This window comes from Myotis daubentonii, chromosome 13 (assembly GCF_963259705.1).
Source record: "Myotis daubentonii chromosome 13, mMyoDau2.1, whole genome shotgun sequence".
Taxonomy (NCBI): Eukaryota; Metazoa; Chordata; class Mammalia; order Chiroptera; family Vespertilionidae; genus Myotis; species Myotis daubentonii.
Genome location: NC_081852.1, coordinates 19,438,147 through 19,460,947, shown reverse-complemented (window position 1 = coordinate 19,460,947; position 22,801 = coordinate 19,438,147). Strand labels below are relative to the sequence as shown.

General features: G+C 54.4%; 1 protein-coding gene across 21 annotated transcripts in view; it reads right to left on the bottom strand.

Annotated features, from left to right (window-relative positions):
* CAMK2G (calcium/calmodulin dependent protein kinase II gamma) overlaps positions 1-13,972 on the bottom strand; it is a 59,351-nt gene extending 45,379 nt beyond the window's left edge. For 9 of the 21 annotated variants that reach the window (XM_059662319.1, XM_059662325.1, XM_059662313.1 and 6 more), the window contains exons 1-3: positions 13,774-13,970; positions 12,337-12,431; positions 559-618 (exon numbers count right to left, since the gene is read on the bottom strand). In XM_059662319.1, coding sequence (XP_059518302.1) covers positions 559-618; positions 12,337-12,431; positions 13,774-13,838 — 220 coding nt within the window. In that variant the 5' untranslated portion in view covers positions 13,839-13,970. Of the gene's footprint in view, positions 1-558; positions 619-12,336; positions 12,432-13,773 lie in introns of all 21 variants that reach the window. The other 12 variants (XM_059662321.1, XM_059662324.1, XM_059662330.1 and 9 more) reach the window with 5 other exon arrangements.
* Between the last annotated feature and the right edge of the window lie 8,829 nt (positions 13,973-22,801).

Genomic DNA, 22,801 nt, shown 5'->3' with positions numbered 1-22,801 from the left:
CAGGGTGGGAGCAGGGAGAAGTCCTCTGCGTTTTTCTCCTTCCCCATCCAAGTGGCTCCTGCCACCCCTTCTCCAGACAAGCCGGGCGGGTGGGCGGCTCGCTTCCCTGGCTCTGGGGCATACAAACAGGAGCACCATGGAAACCCCCAGAGCGTGCACGACACCGCCACAGGAACAAAACTCCTTCAAGTCCAGAAACAAAATCCGGACCCGTTCCTGACGGCCGTGGAGGGCCCTGGTGAGGGACACCAGCCCGGAGCCTCAGCCCCAAGACTGGAGGAGGAGGGAAGAAACGGGGTGTGAAGCCTGTTCCGACATCGCACATCCCAGCCCTGAGATGGCACTGCAGGCATGAAGACACCCAGGCCTCAACACTAGAAAGCCCCAGAATTCTGAGCAAGACACGGCTGCTTTCCCGCTTGGGAAAAACAAGACACCAGGCAGGCCAAGGCCCAGGGTCCGAAGTAGTTCCATATACAAAAGGCAGCGAACCTCCGTCCTCCAGCCCCTGCTACAAAAGGCCCCAAAAATAGAGTACCCGTATATAAGTGCACTTACCAATGTTTGGATGTTTCAAAAGTCGGCATATCCGGGCCTCACGTTCTAGTTTCTGGTGATCTAAAAGCAGAGGAGAAAAACCAAAAGCCATCAACCACACTTTCTATTTGTGGCCCCCTGGCTATTCATACTCGTTCAATTCTTAGGCACCAACTATGCACTTTTACAATTTGCTGGATTAATGCAGCAAGTCACAGCAATCCCGGAGCCAGGCATTATGAGCACCTTCCCCAGGTGAGGAAACGGCTTAGGAAAGCACCGCCCACTAGAGAGTGATTTCAACTAAGCTCTGGGATTCCTTCCACTACTGCAGGGCTTTCATCGGGCCGGGATGTCCAAAACCTTTTTCTTGTTAGAAATACTACTAATAGCTAAGTTTTATTGAGCACCTACTATCTGACCAGGCACTGTGCTAGGAGCTGCATGTATTTCCTACTTTAATCTTCAAAGCAACCCTAAAGCATAATGGTGCTGACAATGAAGGTGATGATGATTTGAAGAAATTAAGAGGCAACATTTATTGAGAGCTCATATCTACACCAGGCAGATACAGCCTTTTTATTTTTAATCTTCACCCAAGGATAAGTTTTTATTGATTTTTTACAGAGAGAGGGGAAGAAGGGGAGAGAGAGAGAAACATCAATGTGAGAGAGAAACATTGATCGATGGCCTCCCACATGTGCCCCGACTGAGGATCGAACCTACGACTCAGGCATGTGCCCTGACCAGAAATCGAACCCGCAACCTTTCCATGCATGGGATGATGCTCTAACCAACTAAGCCACACTGGCCAGAGCTGGCAGATACATCTTTTTAAAAATATATATATTTTTATTGATTTCAGAGAGGAAGGGAGAGGGAGAGATAGATCAATTGGCTGTCTCCTGCACACCCCCTACTAGGGATCAAGCCTGCAACCTGGGCATGTGCCCTGATCAGGAATCGAACCCGGGACCTCTTGGTCCATGGGATGACACTCAATCCACTTAGCCACACCAGCCAGGCTCTTTTGATTGATTGATTGATTGATTGATTGATTGATTTTAGAGAGAGATCGAGGAAAGAGAAACATTTACCTCTTGTTCTGCTTATCTATGCTTTCATTGGTTGCTTCTTGTCTGTACCCTGACTGGGGATCGAACCCACAACCTTGGTGTATCAGGATGACAGATGACACTCTAACCAACTGAACTATCCAGCTAGGGCAAGGGGTAGGACCTTTCTGAGTGGTGCTTTCTGGGGAGTTCCTACCACAACAGGGGCTTAATAAGTGTTTATCAATAACATCAACTATAGTAGTAATAACTATTATTTACTAAGCATTCACCATACGCCAGGCAGAGGCATGGATTATCTCATTTTAGCCTTACAAAAACCCTGTGAGGCAGGGGACCTGATTAGCTCCATGACACTACAAATGAGGAAACTGAAGCTTAAACAGTTAAAGTAACTGCCCAAGGTCACACGGGCAGTAGGTCTGAGCCCCCTTTCTCCATTGCTATGCTATGGCGACAGGATAAAGAAAAGTGAGGGCATCGAGTAAAAACTCCAGGCTTTGGGGAACACAGTCCAGGTCACCCCAACATCTCTTGGGCCAGGCAGATGCCTTCACGACTGCTGCCTCCCTTGCCAGGGGCTTCCGCCCACCCACCTCTACTAAACAGCAAAGAGCCCCTGTAAGGCCTCCCGGACCCTCACTACCCTCCTACTGGTGAGGGCTACGGTGATGAAACTGAAGCCCAGAGAAGTTAAATAACTCGCCTGAGGTCCTATAGCCCATGAGACAATGTATTCTGAGATAAGGTAGGGATTTTACACTAGAAGGAATTCTTATGTATTGTTTCACCAACCACCCCCAGCTTTGTGCAAAATGTTCCCTGTAACGACAGCTCTGCTCTGTGGAAGAAGGAGGTAGGGACAGGCAGAGATTAGTTCCTGCTGCCCAGCTAATCCATCCCAGCTGCCCAAAGATCTGGGTCAGGCCTTCCTTCCCATCCTCGGGTTCGGCATGAACACTGACCAGGCTGTAGCCAGGAGAACCCCAGGTAACCCCCTGCTCCCACATCCCCCGGATCCCTCCGTCCCGGGGACCCTCAGAAGGTGAGGTCGTCAAGGAAACCGCGATTAGCCCTGCCTGGTGCAGGGGGCTTGCCTCTTCCAGATCTGGCTGGGAGAATGTCAGCGCTAACCCACCTTCCTCCTGCGCCCCTGGACCTGGGCTTGGAAGTCCCAAGCCAGCCGGCCCCAAAGCTGCAGACCTACCAGCTCTCTTTCTGACCACTCACCTGACCACCTTCCAACCCCCAACCCCTGGGCTTGGTTGCCTGGGCAGGTGCAGAAGAGCATCTTACTATGCAGAGGTGGCAGCTGAGGGGAGGCCCGGAAGATTAATGTTTATCTCCTCCCTTAAGTCTCTTACTGGCTAACGGTTACAGTCCCACAACAGCAACAGCACTAAAAATAAGGGCGCTCTGGCTTGCTCATGACGCAGAGTGGGCAGAGCAGCGAGGCAGATTCCTGCGCCCAGCTCCTCGAAGGAGCTGCCCAGGGTCTGTAGGGCCCCCCTTAGTCACTTAGTTTGGCCCGAACGCCAAGGAGCCAGGCCCCCCCCATTCTGGAGGGAGCCTGTGTCTTCTCTCAACCCTGGGCTGAGCCTTGGTCCTTGCTCTGATCCTTGGCCGTGGAATCCCGCCACTAACTCATCAGGTTCGGAGTCCAACAGCCCCAGATCGCGTCCCAGTGGTGCCATGTCAGGCGAGTTATTAACCCACCTGAGCCCCATTCATTCATTCATTCAAAAAATATGCACCGAGGCCTGCTCTGTGACAGGCGCTGTTCTAGATGTTGGGGATACGGCCGTGAACAAAACAGACGAAAACCTGTGCCCTCATGGAGCTGATACTCGAGTGGGGCTGGGTCGAAGGGAGGGACAGACAATAAGAAGTGGATGGCATGGCCGACGTTGTGGCAAGGGCTACGTAGAAAAATAAAAGCGGGAAGGGGAGAGTGAGAGGGCGGTCAGGGAAAGCCTCAGCAAGGAGGCGGCATTTGATGAGGACCAAAGGAGTAAGAGCACATTATTTTGTGCTAAAATAGAGGTGACGGCCCTGGCCAGTTTGGCTCAGTGGATAGAGCATCGGCCTGCAGACTGGAAGGGTCCCGGGTTTGATTCCGGTCAAGGGCACGTACCTTGGTTGCAGGCTCCATCCCGGCCCTGGAGGCAACCAATCGATGTGTCTCACATCGATACTTTTTTCTCTGTGTCTCTCCCCCTCCCTTCCACTCTCTAAAAAAATCAATGGAAAAATATCCTCAGGTGAGGACTAAAAACAGTAATAACAACAACAAAAATAATAAAATGGAGGAGATGCCCGGCCAGTGTGGCTCAGTGGTTGAGCGTCGACCTCGACTTAAGAACCAAGAGATCACGGTTCAATTCCTGGTCAAGGCACATGTCCAGGTTGCAGGCTCGATCCCCAGTGGAGGGTGTGTAGGAAGCAGCTGATCAATGATTCTCTCTCATCATTGATGTTTCTCTCTCCCTCCCTCTCCCTTCCTCTCTGAAATCAATAAAAATATATTACAAAAATAAAAATAAAATAAAACAGAGGTGAATTAAATGAGGTCACTGAGTAAGTGCTAGGCACGGTGCTGGGCACACACAGAGAGCCTCCTTCCCAAGGTGATATACGATAGGAAGGCCTCTCGGACAGGGCTTGGTGGCCACGGCTAGTACCAGAGACACTGAGAGAGTTACTCTCCCTTAGGCACCAGGCACACAGCACCCCAACTGAGCCCTCTGATAGGCTCCAGCAGCCGTCCTGGGGGAGGGGTGTTCCTCCACCCCTCGCTGGGGTCCACAGCCTGCAGGTGAAGGTTAGCAACAGGGCCCTTCAGAGCGCAGAGCCCAGGCAGCCGCTGCCTGCGGATCCCTCCTCTTCCGCAGCTCCAGCCTCGCTGGCTGTGGCGCCCTGCCATCCAGCTCTGCTCAATGAGCCGCGGTTTCTGCCTACCACACTCTCCCCTGCCTCCTCCCACCACGCGCAGCCGGCCAGCACCCCCGCCTCTCCAGCTCTTGTCTCCAGTCCCCTTTCCACACACTTTCTGTCCCGTAATCCCCTCCAGGGCTGGGCCACGTCTGGGGAGAAAAGCAGCAGCAGGATTCAGGAACAAGTATGGTGGGAAGAGCATCCTTTCCCAACGGCAAAGGCTGTCCCAGCTAAACACAGCATCCCCAACCTCAAAAGGGATGAGGCCCCTGAACTGTCCTGGTCCACGGGGGTCGGTCCAGGCTCTGGCTCCACTACCCAAGGTGGTAACACACCAGCTGCTCTGGTCACAAAAGCAGCCTTCTTCCTTGAGACACACCTCCTTCCAGTGACCGCTGACCTCGCTGCCCCTAGGGGACGGCCTCGACCTTCCAGGCTGACCTTCCCGCCCACCTTTCCACCAGGCTGGTCCCCGCCCCCTCCCCACGGCCCAGCCCCCCCCTTCCTGTTTGACAACAGCCACTTCCCGCTTTTGCACAGGGCCACTTCCTGCCTGCCTGTGTGCTACTGCCATGGAGAGGCCCACCCCTGCCGGCCTTCAGCCCAGTTCCAACCACAGCCCTCTGCAAGGTTTTCCCCCCTCAAGAGCAGAGGTGGCAACAGGAGCAGAAAGCAGAAGCAGCTGTTATCAGGGACCAGCTTCAGGCCCCGCCCCGCCGCACACCTAGGGCGGAGGGTCCCTGCCGGCCTGGCCTCTCCTGCCTTCTGCCCGAGCACTTCAAGACTTGGTCCAGGGCTCCAGAGGCAGGCGCCCTTCACAAAAAGGGCAGCAAAGCGTGATCAGATGTGCCAAGGAGGGCCGAAAAGGGAGAGCAGGCAGTGAGGAGACAGTCTGCAGCAAAAGGGAGTGCAGAGCCCGAGAACCATCTCTTCCCGAGGACCCCGGGAGAGAAGCCCACTCCACGTGCACGTTCCTTCCCCCACAGGACCAGGGGCCAGGGCGGGCTGGCCACCGTTTCTCCAGCCCTGCAGGGACCTGCCCGCTGATGTAGTGACATTTCTCTGAAACCACAAATGCCAGCACTAGTTTCAAATAAGACTCTGCTGCCACCGAAACACACAACCTCCTGTCAGTGGGAAAGGACCCAGAGCCCTCGCCCCGACTATGAGGACCCTCCTCAGTCCAATCTCAATGACACCCTTGACTTTTCAAAGGGTGTTTCAAAGGGTTGTGCCTGTGGCCCTCACAAGACCGGGAGCAGCTTTCTAAAAGCCCCGTCAATTCCAGATGCTCGATTTGGGGGTTGGCTCCCCTTCTTCCTAGCCCCCTAGCATCTACTCTGAGAAGTAGAAACAAGGGCAGTGTAGGGATTTGGTGTCATAATCCCCACTCTCCAGCTACTTATAAACAGCCCCTGGCCTTGGGCACTGACCGGAGGGAATCCCACACCACAATCCCATTGACCGCACCCTGACACTGCCACGCCACACCCCTTCCTCTTTGGATCTCACTATAAAGGTGCAAAGTCTCCCATTAAAAGCGAAGTCCGGCCACCACGTAAGAGCAGGGGGCATGGCTTCTATTTCCTTCACACCCACACACCCGGGAACTGGCTGAGGGCTGTGAATACAAGAGACAGGCCTGGCATGTGCCACGTGAGCACCAGGCTCTGTCCTCTAAGCTGGCTCTGTCCTCCCTTCTCTTCAGTCCGAACTGGAGCAGTTTTAAACAGCGACACAAAGACCTGAGCCCCACTTTGCTTTAACTAAGGAGGCAAAGGAAAGAGGTGCCAAGAAGTGTCCCGCAGCAAAAGTCTCCCAAACCAGCTTGGACGGAGAAAATCCCCACGGGGTCACCAGCAAGCCCCAAGAAGGCAAGGTTCTGCCTCTGGACACTCTGGACACTCTGAAGGGCCAGAACAGGGTCAGCCGCCAAGTTCTCCATGCCCCCAGCAAGGCTCTGGGTGCCGGCAGCCTTTGCCCACTGTTTTGGTGACATTTCCTTCATGGTAACCAGCCCCAAGTAAAACATCCCAGGAAGCAGCCCCTAAAAATAGCTCCTCCCAGGGCAGCAGTAAGCAGGGGGGGAGGGGAAAGGGAGGAGAAAAGAGGGGAGCAGATGGGAAGCTGCTGGGGCCCAGGAAGTAGAGATGGTGCTGGGGGGAGTGGCTGGAACTCCCCCCACCATAGAGGGGTCTGTACCCAGACACGTGGGTACAACCAAAAGCAAGGCCTCAACCAGCAGAAAGGAGAGATTTGCTCCACTGGGCTCAGAGCTCTGGGCCTAGCTGGAGAGGTGTGGAGGTGACATATCAGGATTCATCACGGAACAAAATGCCCAGAAACTGTGTTTTAAAGGGAGGAGCCACGGGTAAGTGAAGGCCACATCAGCTGAGTATGCTGGGGTCCGAACACTGGCAAAACCACTGGCATACCTAACGGCTCACAGCAAACAGCACTTCCGTGCCTCGGTTTCCCCACTGGCCCAGGGAGGGGAGATCTGTCCGTCCACGGGAAGATGATGAAGGCCCTCCGCCGAGAGGCACTCGAGAGGTGCAAAGTGCCCATCTCCTCCTGTCACCACGCTTTTGGCACCCATGGGATCAGGCCCTGCTGGCCTGCCAGGGCTGCCCAGAGAGCAGCAAATAGAGAGATGGGGCAGAGCCCGTCACGCCCACTCCTCTCCTTGCCCGTCTCCAGCCTCAGCAGAGAACGGGGTCAGCCGCTCGCTTCTAGGGTTTCAGCACAGCCTCGAAGCTTGGGCACAGCTTCTGACGGGGGACCAGAACAAGCAGCTGGAAGAAAGCAGGGGCCCTGCCTGCGGGACGGGACCCCCTTCAAACTTCCAGCCCCGCCCCATGATGCCGGCGCCCAAAGTCGCTCTGGGAAGGTGGACGGGAGGGCAGGTGGCAGGCCAGTGCTGCATGAGCTAAGTCACACAGCTCACAGCATGACGGTACGAAACTGGCCCGGCAGAAGCCTTGGCACAGAGAAGGGACCTCCAGGCTGCTTCTTAATCCACCTGGGAGGAAGAGTTAGGGGAGCTCATCACTTATATACAGGATGTCCATTTCTCTGTCCAAAAAAAAAAAAAAAAAAAAAAAAAAAAAGGCCTGTTTTCTCCTTAGGAGGAAAGCATGGTTTTGCGTACAACCTCCTTAAATGCTTCCGCCAGTTCCCGAGCCCCAGCATTCCAGTGCTGCCTAGATTTCTCTTCCTTCTCCCCCGCCCATTGCTGCTTCACCCTCCCCTCACTTCACCCAGATCCTTAACAGGAAAGTCTCACTTGGAGATACCACAGGGGACACAAATGTCATGGGGGCTACTCAGGCCAACACTGAGGGGGTGGGGACTCTCAGCTGGCACCACCCGGGGGATCCTATTTCAGTCCCCAGGGCCAGCTGGACCCAGAAAGGGACAGCCTTTGCCCTTCTGGTGGCCAACATACCACAACCCCAGGCACTCAGCTTGCCACAGCCTTGAACACGGACCGACACCCCAACCTGGGAGCTCAGAAGGAGGCCCCAAATCACAGAGCAGCCCTCGTGCACAGATGGCCGCAGGCCGGCAGAGACGCCACCTGGAGAAGGCTGGGTTAACATGTGTCTGGTAAATCGCAGAAAGCATGGCAAGAGCAATTGTCACTGCTGTCACTGATTTCAGATGGCATTTCTCAGAGCACGGCTCAGGGGCCACTTGCATGTGGATTCTAGAACCCCACCCCAGACGCCCAGAAGCAGAACCTCTGTGGCCGGAGCCAGGCGCCTGCATCCTCACCAGCACTCAGGGTGGTCCTTACAGACTCTAAAACTGGAAACCGCTGCTCTGAGACGTTCCCACACTGTCCTACACGGCCGTTCATGACAGGGAATCCTGAGCTACCCTGTCTTCCTACCTCTCCGACCTGCGTTATGTCCCAAGCACAGGTCTTTGCTCTCATCCGTCCTCTCCCAACGGCTCCGTCAGGCCTACAGGCTGGCTCCATGGAGCAAAAAGGGGGAACCCGAGCCAATACCAGGGTATAAGGGTTCCAGCAACTTGGCTATGAGGTTCCAGAGCCAAAGCCAAAAGGCAACCATGATGGGCCATGTAGTCCTTTTATAATCGATTCATTCAGCACACAGATGCTCTGTATGTCTCAGGCACTTGGCAAGGCCCTGCCCACACAGTAGTAAAGAAACAGATATGGTCCCTCCCGTTACCTCCCAAGTCGCTAGGAAGAGGAAAGCTTTTGGTTTACATTTAGCTTCAATAGAAATTACTTCCCATAGGATACACAGACTAAAGAGAAACATTTGTTAATCCTCATCGGAGGATATTAGAGTGGAAGGAAAGAAGGGAGGGGGAGAGAGAGAGAGAGAGAAACATCGATGTGAGAGAGACGCATCGATTGGTTGCCTCCCGTATGCACCCTAACAAGGGCCAGGGATCGAGCCTGCAACTGAGGTACGTGCCCTTGACTAGAACTGAACCTGGGACCCTTCAGTCCATGGGCCGACATTCTATCCACTGAGCCAGACTACATACATACATACATACATACATACAGCAAGTGTTGTAACAGATTTCAAGTATTTGCTCCTGGTAGCTTCTCATAGTAAGGCCAAGTATCCATCACAGTAAAAGCAATTGGAATGAAGATAAATGGTCCAAATACAGAGGTTTCTTAGGTGCTAATTGTTCCAAGAATAAATCCTAAACTATGTAGAAGAAAGGAAGGACCATTTGCCCTTCAACTGTAGCAATATGGGGCAACGTTTTGGATGTAAGCAAGAGAGCAGGATATAAAATGTTATGCACCACGAGGTGAAAATCTATATGCATATGAATAAAGATAAGGGAATATGAAGATTTAAAAATAAAAAAAGACATAAGGGCTCAGGCTCCTGGGGGTGGGGGGTGCTCTTAAATCTTAAAATAACGACTTATCATTGCCATCACCTGGCCCACTAGCTCCTGCATCCAAGCCTATTTTAAATGCCTCCTTCAGTCCAGCAGAGAGCTCAGCTTGGAACCATGGGTTCCCTTAAGAGCCCCAATTCCACACCGATTGCTGTCCCAAAGCAAACGGAGTGACGTTATGTGACTTTCAGAGACTTTACGTAGCCAGGGCCACAAGGACAGTGTACAATGTACAGCCACAGGAACTCCCTACCTTGCAACCCAGCCACCAACATGGGCCCGAGGCCACAATGACAAGAAACAACAGGGCAAAAGAAGGATTCCATCCAGATCCACCCACCAGAAGACCAGGTGATCTCTCCCGGTGCCTCCTGGGCCACCTCATCATGAATGCCAAGGAGAAGCAGCTCGATACCCGCTTTCTTTCCTTTCGGTTTGCAGCACAGAGAATCGCAAACAAGAAAGACAACAGGCAGGGAGACTCCGCAAACACCGCAAGCCCCTTCAGACCCTTACAGTGACCCTGGTGGACCCACCACATTCCCAAACACAGAAATCCAACACCTGCGGAGCCCTAGACAGACAGACAGCGACGAATGAAACCCAGCCCCAGCTACTGCACCTTTATAAAATATACAGCGTAAACTGAGAGGCTGCGGGAAGCCACGGCCTTCACTCCCTAACCCCATGGGCACCAGCCTCATGGGCCCCCTGGCCCAACCCTCTCCAGAAGCTCACATCCCTGACGCCCACACCTACAGCACAGCCCCTGGCTTGCTCCCTCCATCTCCAAGACAACACCCTCCCACTCTCCCACCTCCAGACAGTGCTGGCACTTACATCTTCCTGACCCTCTTGCTGGCATCTGTGCCGATCAGCCAGGAGCAGGCCTCTGTCCCAAAGTCAACCTGGCACACAAGCCACACAACAGAGCCCCAGACTTGGCATAACCATCTCAAGAGAGGGGGAGTTGCTGTCTGAAGCATATGATCTTACACAAGAATTTCCTTCTTGAGGAAAAAAAAAAAAAAAATCAAAGAGAAATCAAACCTCACCCAGTTTGGGCAGGGAGAGAACGATTATCAGTTGGGAAAGACAGGGCAAGGTTGAGAGGAGGTGAGGATGGGAAAGAGACATGATTACACAGGTCAGAGAAGTTCAGGTGGGTAGGGAGGGAGTAGAAAATGACAGCCCAAGGCAGGCAGCTCTACAAAGTCACCTCACCAGCTATGCCCACACCCCAGAGCTGGGCACCCAGTCATCTCTCCGTCCCTCACCCCTGGGTCAGAGGACACTGGTGAGATGAGGAAAAGCAAAACATGAGATGATTAACTGGAGACACCAGACTACACCATTGCTACGCCGTGTGGACACGGGAAGGTACGCACTCTCAGGCTGTCATCTCTGCCCGCGCCCTGCATCCCTGGCCAGAGGATGTCTGCCACGAGCACAGCCCACCGCGCTGTACCCTCCCCTCCCTGCACCCCAGGGAAAGAGTGCATCTGACTGCCCACATATCTCTATGGTAACCATTGCCTCCAATTCAAGGTACCCAGAGAGAAAGAAAACAAACAAATAAGTCAACTTTATAGCCAACGTAGAGGAGCGGCAAGAGATGGGAGCGGGGAGAAAGCAAGACGAGCTCTGCCTGTGGGGATGGAGAGGGGCCCTGCCAGCCAGGAGGTAGACACCCTGCTAACTAGGTCCCAGGACAACTGTCAACACGACAGAAGCCCACTGACCTCTCTCTGGAATTCTATAGTTTCCCCAATGCTTGGGGACATCTCTTACATCTCTTACCCTAGAGATGCCTGGGTCATTACTAGCTGTAGCTTAGTCTTCCCCTGTCTACCCCCAGGCATCTGTCCTGGCTCCTAATGTATTTAAGGCATCCTACTGCCCAGCCCTAAATTCCCTGCTCTGAATCTCATAAAATGTGTCCCCCTGCTGCACCCGGCAGCCCTCGATGACCCAACCCATCCACATACCTCTGTACTCACCAGACCTGTTCACAGAGCACTTCACACACGGCTGGGTCTATACCTATCAGATGAGGTGAGTTTGGCAAGCACCCAAGACAAGGTTCAGGGAGTGTAGGTGCGAGGTGTGAAAGCCAGGGCCTGACCCTCCTGGCTTCAGGTGCGGTCAGGTGCTCAGGAAGACCTCACAAGTCAGGCTCTAAGGCCTGGCCCCTCCTCACCCGCAGACCCTGAGGCGATGCGGCTCCCACCCAGACCAGGCCATTGAGAATTCCAGACCATGAGGCATCACTCTCCACCCAGGACAGACTGCATCTGCTGCTGCACCACCAACTTTGTAATTTGATCAAAAAAGCAATCAAGTTCATCTGGCAGGATTTGTTCCCAGAAGCCCTCGCCAGGAGCTGCCTCCTCTGATGTTTACAGATTCCCTTCCCCTGGGAGTCTGTTCTGCCGCCTGGTGGGCAGGGGGAGGCTGATCTGTCAGAGCTGTTCACTTGCTGCATTTCCATCCTAAGTCACCACGGGGGCACAGGGCCTGGGACAGACCCGGAGTGGCTACCATTGCCCCAAACACACACATTCCAAATGCCCCCAATTGAGAGCTCGCCGTTCCATGCCGCCCGACGTTCCCAATGTCTCCCCTCTCTTTCAAACCAAGCTCCTAGAGCCTTCAGGGACTGCACCTCCCTGCAGCTACCTACATCTCTTACCCCCGCTTCACTCTTCCACCTGAGCACTTCAGGTTTCCCGTGCAACTCCTTGCCGGCCTTCGCCGTCCACCCACCCTGAAATCCCAACTCTCCTCCAAGTGCTGAAACGCACAACCCCAACTCCTAGAGCATCTTCGGAAGAAGCCATAACCCCTGGAGACACCCCAGGGAGAGGCCCAGCTGGGCAACACTCACCCCGGGCAGACAACTTCTTGGTATTGATGATTTTTGCTGCATACTCCTGCGTGGAGGTTTTCTTCACACACCTGCGGACCACAGAGAAAGCACCCCTGGAGGGAGAAGGGGGAGAGAGCTGGGACACGGAGCACGGGAGAGTCACACAGACATGCTTCAGGTCTGAGGACAGGGACGCGCCCAGCCACATTTCGTCAAAACCACATACACACACCAGCCCAGTGACCATCACTATCCAACATGGGCCAGGAGATGTGGCCACTGCATGACACTGAACAGAGGTGCGGGGACCACCCCACTCCCAACGCCACGTCCAGTCACTGGGCCCAGCCCCAGCCCCAGCCTCAGGCTGCACATCAGGAACTGGTGGGCATGCTTCACACACACACCTGCTGCATCACAAGACAGCCCTGCAGTCTGGCCAAGAGAACCGGGGCAGGGAACAGAGACCCTGCCCTGCTCTCAGCACGAAGAGTTGCAGGGAGGGGAAGGAGAGATTAGAAAGTGGGTACAACCCCCTGAGAGAGAAATCTCCCTCCACCATCCGGGAAGGTGCAAAAGTGAGGCTCAGATCTCCCTCCACCGCCTGCAGCCCACTGCATCCCGGCCCCACTGCCGGCCCGGGAAGAGGGGATGCCGTCGTGGGTCTCATCCATAGCCCTCCTGCCCCTTCCCCGTGATCTCTGCCTCGAGTCTCCCCCTCCCAAAAGAGAGCTCGCACTCTCCAGCTCTGGAAACGTCTAGGGGGGCGGGCAGGGCGGGGGCTGCAGTGGCCGGCTCGGCGCTGCGGGTGGGGGTGGGGGGGCCGGGGCTGCTGCAGCGGCCAGCTCAGTGCGGAGGGGAGGGGGATGCGGCGGCGGCGCGCGCGGCTCCCGGGACCACTGCAGGGATGGGGGGAGGGGACGGGGGACTGCAGCACAGCCCCGCAGCGGGGCCGGGATCCTGGAAGCGGCACCGGCGGGGGGCGGGGCCGGCCCCCAACATCCCCCCACCTCCGGGCGCCGCAGCGGGGCTGGAGCTGCAGGGCCGGGAGGGTCCTGAGTGCCGGGCGCGCGGGACGTGGGACAGGGCGCTGTGTGAGCTCCTGCGCAGGGTGGGGAGGGGACGGGGAGCAGCCGGGTTCGGGACCAGGGGCGCCTGCAGGGTGCGGGAGGGGCGGGGCTGGAGGGCGCCCGGGAGCGGTCCGGGGGCTGCAGTCCCCGCGGCGGCGCGGGATGCAGCAGCCCGGGCAGCTGCTGCAGGGCGCGGAGGGGGCTGCGGGACGGGGCGCTGGGGGCGCGGGGGCCCGGGAGGCGGCGGGCGGGAAAGGCGGGGGGTGGGGCGGGCCGAGGGGGCGCCGCAGCGGCCGGTGCAGGGCTGGGGGGCGGGGCGAGGAGCCGCAGAGCGCCGGGCGGCGGGGGCCGGGCCGGGGGCCGCGCGGGCGGCGGGCGGCCGTACTTGCCGAGCTCCTCGAAGAGCTGGTAGTCGTCGGTGAAGCGGGTGCAGGTGGCGGTGGTGGCCATGCTGGCGGGCGGACGCGGCGGTGCAGCCCGCGCCGACGTCGGTGCACAGTCACCGCCGCCCGGCCGAGGGAGCAAGAGGAGGAGACGGGGCTGAGCCCGGCAGCACCGCGAGACTTTACCGGGGAGAGCGAAGGAGGGAGTGACACCCCCGCGCCGCCCGCCGCCCCGCCCCCAGCCCCGCCGGCCCCCCGGCCCGGCCCCCGGACCGCCTCCGGGGCGGGGCCTCCTGCCGCCGGCCCCGCCCCGCCTGGGAGCCGCCCGCGCGGGGCCGGGCGCGCCGGGCGCGGAGGGGAGGGGTCCCTGCACCGGCCGCCGGGAGGGGACGGAGCGGGTGGCGACCGCCGGGCTCCTCCCCGGGCGGACCCTGCCCCGGCGCGGGCGGTGTGTGCGTGCCGGGGGCGCGCAGGGATCTGGACCTCCGCGCTCTCCAGCGGGGCCCCGCACGCGATCCCAAGCCCCCAGCCCCGTGCCCAGCGCCGTGGGCGAAGGCCAAGGTCAAAAGTCCGAGTCGGACTGCGCGCGCCCCCGCCTTGCAGACCAGCTCTCGCGGCCTCCCCTCGGGGAGCTGACTGTCTAGACCGGAGTCAGTCAGCGCCGGGGTCGGTCTGAGCTCAGAGCCTCGGGCACAGCTGGTTCAGGGAGACCAGGCCGGGCCGAGGATGCAGGTGGAAGGCGGCCGCACTGCACGCCACCCGGGAAGATGGGAGCCGTTCCTCCCCGGACCGGTCATGGAAGGGATGCGATGGAGGAGCACAGGAAAGGCTCCGTGCTCTGTGGGCTTGCAGAGCCCGTGGACGGGAGGAGAAAACATCCCCATTTTCTTGCAGGACACCCTGTGTTTTCATTTTATGCACGCATCACGCTTTGCAATGATCTGTTTACTGGGAGAACTAGAGCAAGGTTGTCTGAAGAGTGAACTCAGATCAGACTGCCTGGCTCTGACTTCTGGGCAACTCGCTTACTTCTGACCAGCTCTGCGATGTAGGGCAAGTCACGCAATCGTTCCCAACTTCAAGTACATTCTCTGAAAACCGGGAGGAATAATAGAATCCACCTCACGGCGTTGTGAGAGTTAAAGGGACTAAGGCACCGTAAAGCACTTAGAATAGTACCTGGCACTTAATTAGAACAGTGTCAGCTGTAATTATTTGTTTAGTATTTGCCTCCCCACTAAATTGTAGGCTCCGGTAGGCAGGGTCTCTGCCTCCCTTGTTCACCAGTGTGTGTATACCCAGCCCCAGACCTCTGTAAATATTTGTGGAATGAACTCCCTGGGGCCCTGGCAGAGGCAGCTACCATCCCTTCCTCTGTCCCCACTGTCAGAATATGGTAGGACCCAGGCACATACTCTCAGCGGTTCTCAACCTGTGGGTCGCGACCCCTTTGGCGGTCAAACGACCCTTTCACAGGGGTCGCCTAAGACCATCCTGCATATCAGATATTTACATGACGATTCATAACAGTAGCAACATTACAGTTATGAAGTAGCAACGAGAATAATGTTATGGTTGGGTCACAACATGAGGAACTGTATTTAAAGGGCCAGAAGGTTGAGAACCATTGGTCTAGGTAGAGGGGAAACTGGCTGGGCAGGTTCCTGACCTGCCGGGACCTTTATACCCCAAGTCAGGGGCCAGCCCCAACTGGGCAGGCAGAGCTCAGCCAACTGCTGCAGCTCAGTCTTGATTACAGCAGGGCGCCCACTGGGAGTCAGGCCTCCTTTGTCAGCAGGCTGGCTGGCCTGCAGAAGGCAGCTGGGAGGCTGAGAGTCCTCCCAGCCTCCTAGGCCACCTCCCTGAGGGGTGGGTAGAGCAAAGCTCCCCAGGAGGGCTCCTATCCTTACCCAACAGTCCTGGGAGCTAGTCCGAAAACCCAGCCTGCCCAGTGGGGAGGGTGAAGCAAACAGGAGAGGGAAACTTTAGCAGATTGCCTGGGAGGAGGGCAGAGAGGACCAAGAAGGAAAGGGTTGAGGTGACAGCACACCATGCCCCACCCCTCCCCAGGCAACAGGAAGTACGGCGCTGGGGAGTAAGGCCACTTCCTCTCCTGAACCCGGGTGAGAGCCTGGTTTCAAGTCCCAGCGCGGGGCAGTGAGAGTGTACGCCTGGGAATGACAGTCAGTCATGAGTTCCTGTCGTTCACGGTAAAGGCAGCGTGCACTCCGAAGCAGGGGCTGCCTGTGGTTAATCGTCAATGTGCCTTTCCCAAGCCTGACCTCCAGATGCTGAAACTTTAGATTCATTATCACCAGGTGGAGTGAAAAGACAGGGAGGTCAGCACAAGCACAGGCACAAGCACAGACTCAGGGCGCCCTGGAGTCCCCGAGGGAACCCTGGGGGGAACCGTCAAGCAGGACCGTATCCTGACCTTCCCCACGCGCCCGCTGTGCGAGGGGATAGCCATGTCAGGTGTTTTAGAGGAACCACATAAAGCGCTTCGCATCGAGTTTCTGGGTAACAGTAAGAGTGGTGAGAAAGATATTGGGGTGGGGCCTCGGTTGCCTCACAGTCATGCGTAAGGAGACCCAGCCTCCTTTCAACACAATTTATCAACTGCCTACTGTGTGCTTGGCACTGCCTCTTTGTGAAACCTCCACATAAAGTGGACAATTAGAATTGACGCAGTTAGAAGGAAACTCAAATCATTCTCTCCTTTTCCCTTCCCAGGACTCCCTCCCTTCTCTCTCCCCCTCTCACTACCTCTCTCAACAGCTCAGACTCCGATGTGGCCGCAGTGGCAATTTACACACAAACACACACCCTCCTTGATCCCCATTGCTATAGCACCCACACAACCTCCAGCTACCCCACAGCAATTAGAGGGAAGATACATTTAAATAATGACGAGTTCACTGGCTCCCTGCGCCTCAGTATCTATGGCAACCTCCTGGGGTCCGGGAGCTGCGCTGTTCCGGTTGCAGCCAGTCCCCTGGGCAGCACCAGCACTCAGGCCGCACCGCAGCGCTGAGCCGGAGCTGGGAATTACACAGGAAATAGATGCCCTGATAATCACTGGAGGGCCCACTGGGTGGACCCTCCGTCATTCTGCCGATCTTTCTCCCTGAAGGCTCAGAAAATTACACCCCGGGACTGCCCTGAATGAGAGGAGCTTCCCTCCCTGATTTTGGAATGCAGTTTTAGAGAATGAAAGTACTTATTCCTCAAACATGAGGAAAATGAGCCGTTGGAAATGAGGTGCTTACATGCAAGGGGGCTGACACTCTTGGAAACAAAGACTAGTCACCTGCTTGTTAGGGGACGTTGTAAAATAAATTTGAAGAGAATTCAGTTTTGTGCCCATGAAGGGTTTTTAAATCCACAGTACACAGCACCCTACAACTGCCCTAGCAGTTGCTCAGCATATATTGGGGTTCCACATAAGATTTTGTTAAGAGTCCCTGACTTAAAAAAAAAAAAAGTCCCTGAGAGAAGTGTGAAACTCATTGGACCAGTGGCTTCTGAGGTGCCCTCCAACTTTAAGATTCTATGACTAATTTTGGAGAATTAGGGATGATGAGGTCATGGCCTCTCTCCAAGGACTCTGAGGAAATCATTTGTGGTGAGGCATTTGAAACGAGTGAGAAATGTTATGACGGGGATAGAAAAGAGCAGGAGCGCGGCTGGCGTGGGTCAGCGGTTGAACATCGACCCATGAGCCAGGTCACGGTTTGATTCCCAGTCAGGGCACATGCCTGGGTTTCCGGCTCAATCCGCAGGAGGCAGCCGATCCATGGTTCTCTCTCATCATTGATGTTTCTATCTCTCTCTCCCTCTCCCTTCATCTCTGAAATCAATAAAAATATACATATTAAAAAAAAGAGAGAGAAGGAAAGACAAATGAAAAAAAATTAAATAAGCAACTCCCAAACTTAGGAGGGGGTGAGAGACGCCCTTCTCTCTCCTGGAAGGCACATCAAATTACCACCACGGAAAAGGTGATATGACCCATCCCCAGTGGGACCTACTCCCCACCAAGTATTGTGGTCCCACGCCTCCCATGTCAAGGAGCTGAGAAAAAGGATTAAGAACCGCAGATTAAATCAATGGCTGCTGTATTCCTTAAAAGAGAAGCTGAGATATGAAGGTGAAGGGCTAAAGGGCTGGGCGTAGGGCATGAGAAATGGGGTGAGAGGCTGAGGATATTTGGGGTGAGGACTGAAGCAGATGGTGTGAGGTGTTTGCATTGATGAAGTTGTCTGAAAAGATTAGCCTCTTGTGGATCTTAACATTTTCAGATTTTCAAGTGACTTGTAGGAGAATGTCATGTGAGGAACTCCCATTTTCCCGCCAAAGAGCAGTGTGGTTCCAGCCTTCCCATCCCCAAGCCCAGGCCAGGGCTCCCTGGCCTCCGACTCTCCACCAAGCCCCTTTAGATTGTGCACGCCTTAAGGGCAGAGGGTATCTGATCGTTCTTGTATCCTCAACACCCAGCATGAAACCTGGCAGGCACGTGGTAGGTGCTCAGTAAATATTTGTGGAATGAATGAAGAATTGGGGCAAGAGGCCAAGATATTTGGGATGGAGAGAGAGCACTGGTGGAGAGGTGACAGAGCTGTCATCAGAGGAAAAGGGAGAGGTACGGAGGCAAGGGGCTGGCTGCCTATACAAGCAGGAAAGAGCAGGCAGGAAGAGCAGTGTGTGGGGCCCCCTGGTGGGCAGACCGGAGGCACACAGGGTGCTGCTAAGGAGCAAAGGGAAAGCAGGAGGTGTGGTGAAGATCCTTAAAACCACGATGGTAGCTAGAGTTTAGGGAGAGCTTGCTACATTCTAGACACTGGCACTGAGCACTTTACGTAGCTATTCCCTTTAATCCTCACCATCACCCTGTGAGAGAAAGGAGCCTCAGCCCCTTTTACAGAAGGAAACTGACGTTTAGAAAGGTGGAGGGCCTTGCCTAAGGGCAAATTGCTCACGGTAGTACGTGGATGACCGATTGACAGGAAGTGAATAAAGAGTAGCAGCGTAGACAGCCTCTGGATCTTTGTTGTAAATGGTGTGGAGGTTCAATTCAGACATGCTTCTACCACCCATGGGATCTAGATTGGAATCTTAAACCCAAAGTGGATTTATCCCAATCTAGTCCCAGTCCCAAATCCAGGCACTCACTTAGAAGTGACTCACTCACTCACTCATTCATTCATTTCATGTCATTTTATTGAGCACCTCCTTTGTTCCAGTCACTTAGGAAACAAGAGAACAATCCTATAAAACGCCTGCCCTCAGAATTTACATTCTTGTAGGCAGGCAATGGGCCCAGAAAGAGGTCATTTTAGACTAGAGTAAATTCTACAGAGAAATAAAATAAAACAATGGGACAGAGAGTTGGGGGTGGGGGCGGGGGGGATACAGACTTACTTTAACTGAAGTTCTCAAACAGGCTGCTCTCAGAAAGTGGCTTTCAAGGGAGATCTAAATGATGACAAGGAGGTAGTCATTTGAAGATCTGGGACAAAAGCATTCCTGGTGGAAGGCACAGCAGCAAAGGCCTGAGATGAGAATAGTCGCGTTGTATTTAAGGGGTGGGAAGAAGGCTGGTATGACAGGAACAGAGTGGGCAAGGCAGGAAGCAGTAGGAGAACAGGACTGAGAGGCCCTAGTAAACCCACTGTCGTTGCACAACCACCTCGGTGCTGACTCCAAACTCCACGGGTCACAGGGCGTCCACAAGGGCAGGCCGCCTCCACGCCCACTAAAGCGTGAGACTAGAGACCCAGCTCACTGCCAAGAGATACCTGTATTAAGGACGGACATCGATCTGGGCCTGGGGCAGGGAACGGTGCTGTCCCTTGGCTAACACAAGGAGGGGAGGGGAGACGGACTCAGGACGACTTCCCAGAGCTCTGGGGACTCCGGGGTGGCGTGCCGAGGGGTTCTGCAGAAACAGCCAGTGCCCCCTTAGTCCTGTTAGACAACCATCTCCCTGCTCTGGGTAAGCTTCAGTCCTAACTCCTATAGGGGAGAGAGAGACACAATTACACAGGTCAGAGAAGCTCAGGCTTGTGTAAGATCCTATGAAATCACATCTTGCCCTGTCTTAAAGGAGCTTTACTCACTGGGGGCAAGAAGACAAGCCTGAAAATAGAACAATGGTACTGTTACCAGCAAGACAGGGACCTCTTGAGGGCAAGATTGCAATCAAGAGACCAAGTGTAGCAAAGCAAGAAATAATTGATTGATGGCAGCAAAATATCATGGGGACCCTTAGAGGTTAGGAGGTACCAGTGAGTGCCAGAGGGGCAAGGAGAGGGGGGAGGGTTTGGGATGGGCATGCTCCCGGAGGGAGAGTGCACTGGGACCTCCATTTTCAGGTTTGTTGTTGTTGTTTTAATTTCAGAGAGAGGGGGAGAGAGCGAGCTAGAAACATCAACGAAGAGGAGAGTCACAGCCCCTCACTGGGGATCAAGCCCACAACCCGGGCATGTGCCCTGACAGGGAATCGAACCCTGACCTCCTGGTTCATGGGTCAACGTTTAGCCACTGAGCCACACTGGCTGGGCCATTTTCAGGGGTTTTAAAGGCTGGGCATTTAGGGGAGATCTTAGGGGCAGATCAATAGAATATTCATCAACTTTTTGCTGATGCGCCAAATTGAGATTTATTCTCTTAATTTATCTGTCCTTGGGTGTGGTTGGCAAGTGGCACTAATTGGATTTCTGCTACCTGTAGGGTGATTGAAGCTAGTTCCCTCTGGTTGGCGAGAAGAAGGGCAAACCATTCACTCTTAAGTACCCTTGGTTTAGGGAAGATAGGATTCACTAGGTGGCTGCAAACTGCTGTTTAACTATCTGTCTTAGTTTCCCCATCCCGTTGGTTCTGGAATTTTCCTAGCTTCTTACAATGCTATGACAGTACAAGACAACAGATTAGTAACATAGACAGTGTCTGGATCTTTGTACAAATGCTGCTTGAATCATACCTCCCTCCCCAGGGCCTCGCCTCCAGTTCTCTGCTCAGGTGTCACTTTCTGATAGCAGCTCTCCCTGGCATACTGACCAGACCAAATCCTTCTAATGACAGCCCTGAAGGTCCCAGTCACCATTGTTTCAAAGCACTGCCCACGAGGATAGGGTCTGCGCCTGCTCACGGTCATGCTGGTATCCTCAGTGTCTAATGTGCTTGGCGCGTAGTAGGTACCGCAGGGGTTCAGAATGGTCACTCCAAGATGTGCTTCTGTGGCATGTGGATCATTCTGAGCCAAAGGCAACTGGGACCCTGCAGGCTCAAGAGAAGCTTCTGTCCCTACCCCTTAACAACCTAGAAGAATCTGAACTAGGGGACTTGCTCATAATAAGAGATGATCAGAGATAACCCTCCCTGACACAGCTACAGGGTAGGGCAAACTTCTCATTCCTGCAATGGCCCTCTAAGCCCCAGGCACCTTACCTCATCGGCAGCTCAGAATGCCATGTGTACCTCATTTTAACTCTCTGTCCCTGCGTGTGGGTGGGGTCTCTGACTCATGTACGTGGGGTTCCCAGATGTATGTCTGTAATTAAATTTGGTAATTTTCTCTTGTTAACGTCTTTTTAAAAATTTAATTACTAGATCGGCAGAGGGAAGCTTCTTCCTCCCCCGCAGGACTCAATTCATGGAAGGTAAGGCAAAGTACGAGGAGAATTTTAAAGGGAGAGCAGTCAGAGAAGTTGGAATAATCTGAAGAGACCTCATGGAGGAAATGGAAGGAGGGGGGATGTTGGCAGTGGAGGTGGAGGTCAGGTAAGGCATTGCTGGTGGAAAGGAGAATGCGAATCAGGCCCTGAAACACAGAGGACTTGGCAGGAAAACTGGGTGCCGAGGGGGGTGGGAAAGGAGGGTGTAGAGAGTGGAGAAACAGGACATGAGCTGGGGACCATCCAGACGTAAATAGTTGTGGGTGCGCTTATAGTCCAGGTGGACCCCAGGACGGACCAATGCCCAACTTTCTGGTTTCCAGAGCTGGTCCAGAGGCTCTTAGATCCCAGACCTGAACTAAAGATATTACCTACTGGATATTCCCACTTGAATGTCCCGTTGTCCCCTCAAATGAAACATGATCCAAATCCAAATGAATCCAATTGAGCGGCAGTATCACAGTGGTTAAGAACACTGAAGCCAAATCCTGGCTCTGCCTCTTACTGACTGTGGGAGCCTGCACGTTTTATAACTTCTCTGTGCCTCAGTTTTCTCATCTGCAAAATAGGGATAATGATAGGACTCATCTCACAGGTTTTTGTTTTTGCTATTTTATTTTTAGAGAGAGAGAGGAAGGGAGAGGCAGAGAGAAAAAGAGAGGAAGAGAGAGAGAGAAACATTGATGTGAAAGCAGAATATTAATCAAGATGGATGGGCTGGGCTGGCTGGTGTGTCTCAGTGGTTGTGCATTGACCCATGAATCAAGAAGTCCCAAGTTCAATTCCTGGTCAGGGCACATGCCCGGTTGTGGGCTCGATTCCCTGTAGGGTGTGTATAGGAGGCAGCCCATTGATGATGTTTCTCTTTCACTGATGTTTCTATCTCTCTATCCCTCTCCTGTCCTCTCTCTCTAAAAATCAATAAAAACATTTTAAAAACTTAAGGGGAAAAAAAAGATTGATTGGCTCGCTGCCCCCTGCACTCACCCCACCAGAGATCAAGCCCGCAACCCCAGCCTGTGCTCTAACCTGGGATTGAACCAGCAACTTTTCAGGGCACAAGATGATACCAGCCAACTGAGCCTCGCTGGCCAGGGCTCACAGGGTTCTAGAAAAAGCAAATTATTAACATGTAAGAAGAGTAAAACAATAAGGGCCCAATAAACATTAATTATTATAATTATTCCCCAAACCACCCTTGACTCGTTTTCTTGTCCAGTTTCTTTTGCTCAGACAGTGACATCATTATCCTGGCAATGACCTAGGTTCAGAATCTGGGAGTCAACTTTGACTCATTCCTTATCTCACTTAGCGGGCAGAGCCGGGTTTGAATTCTGCCACTTACTAGTTGTGT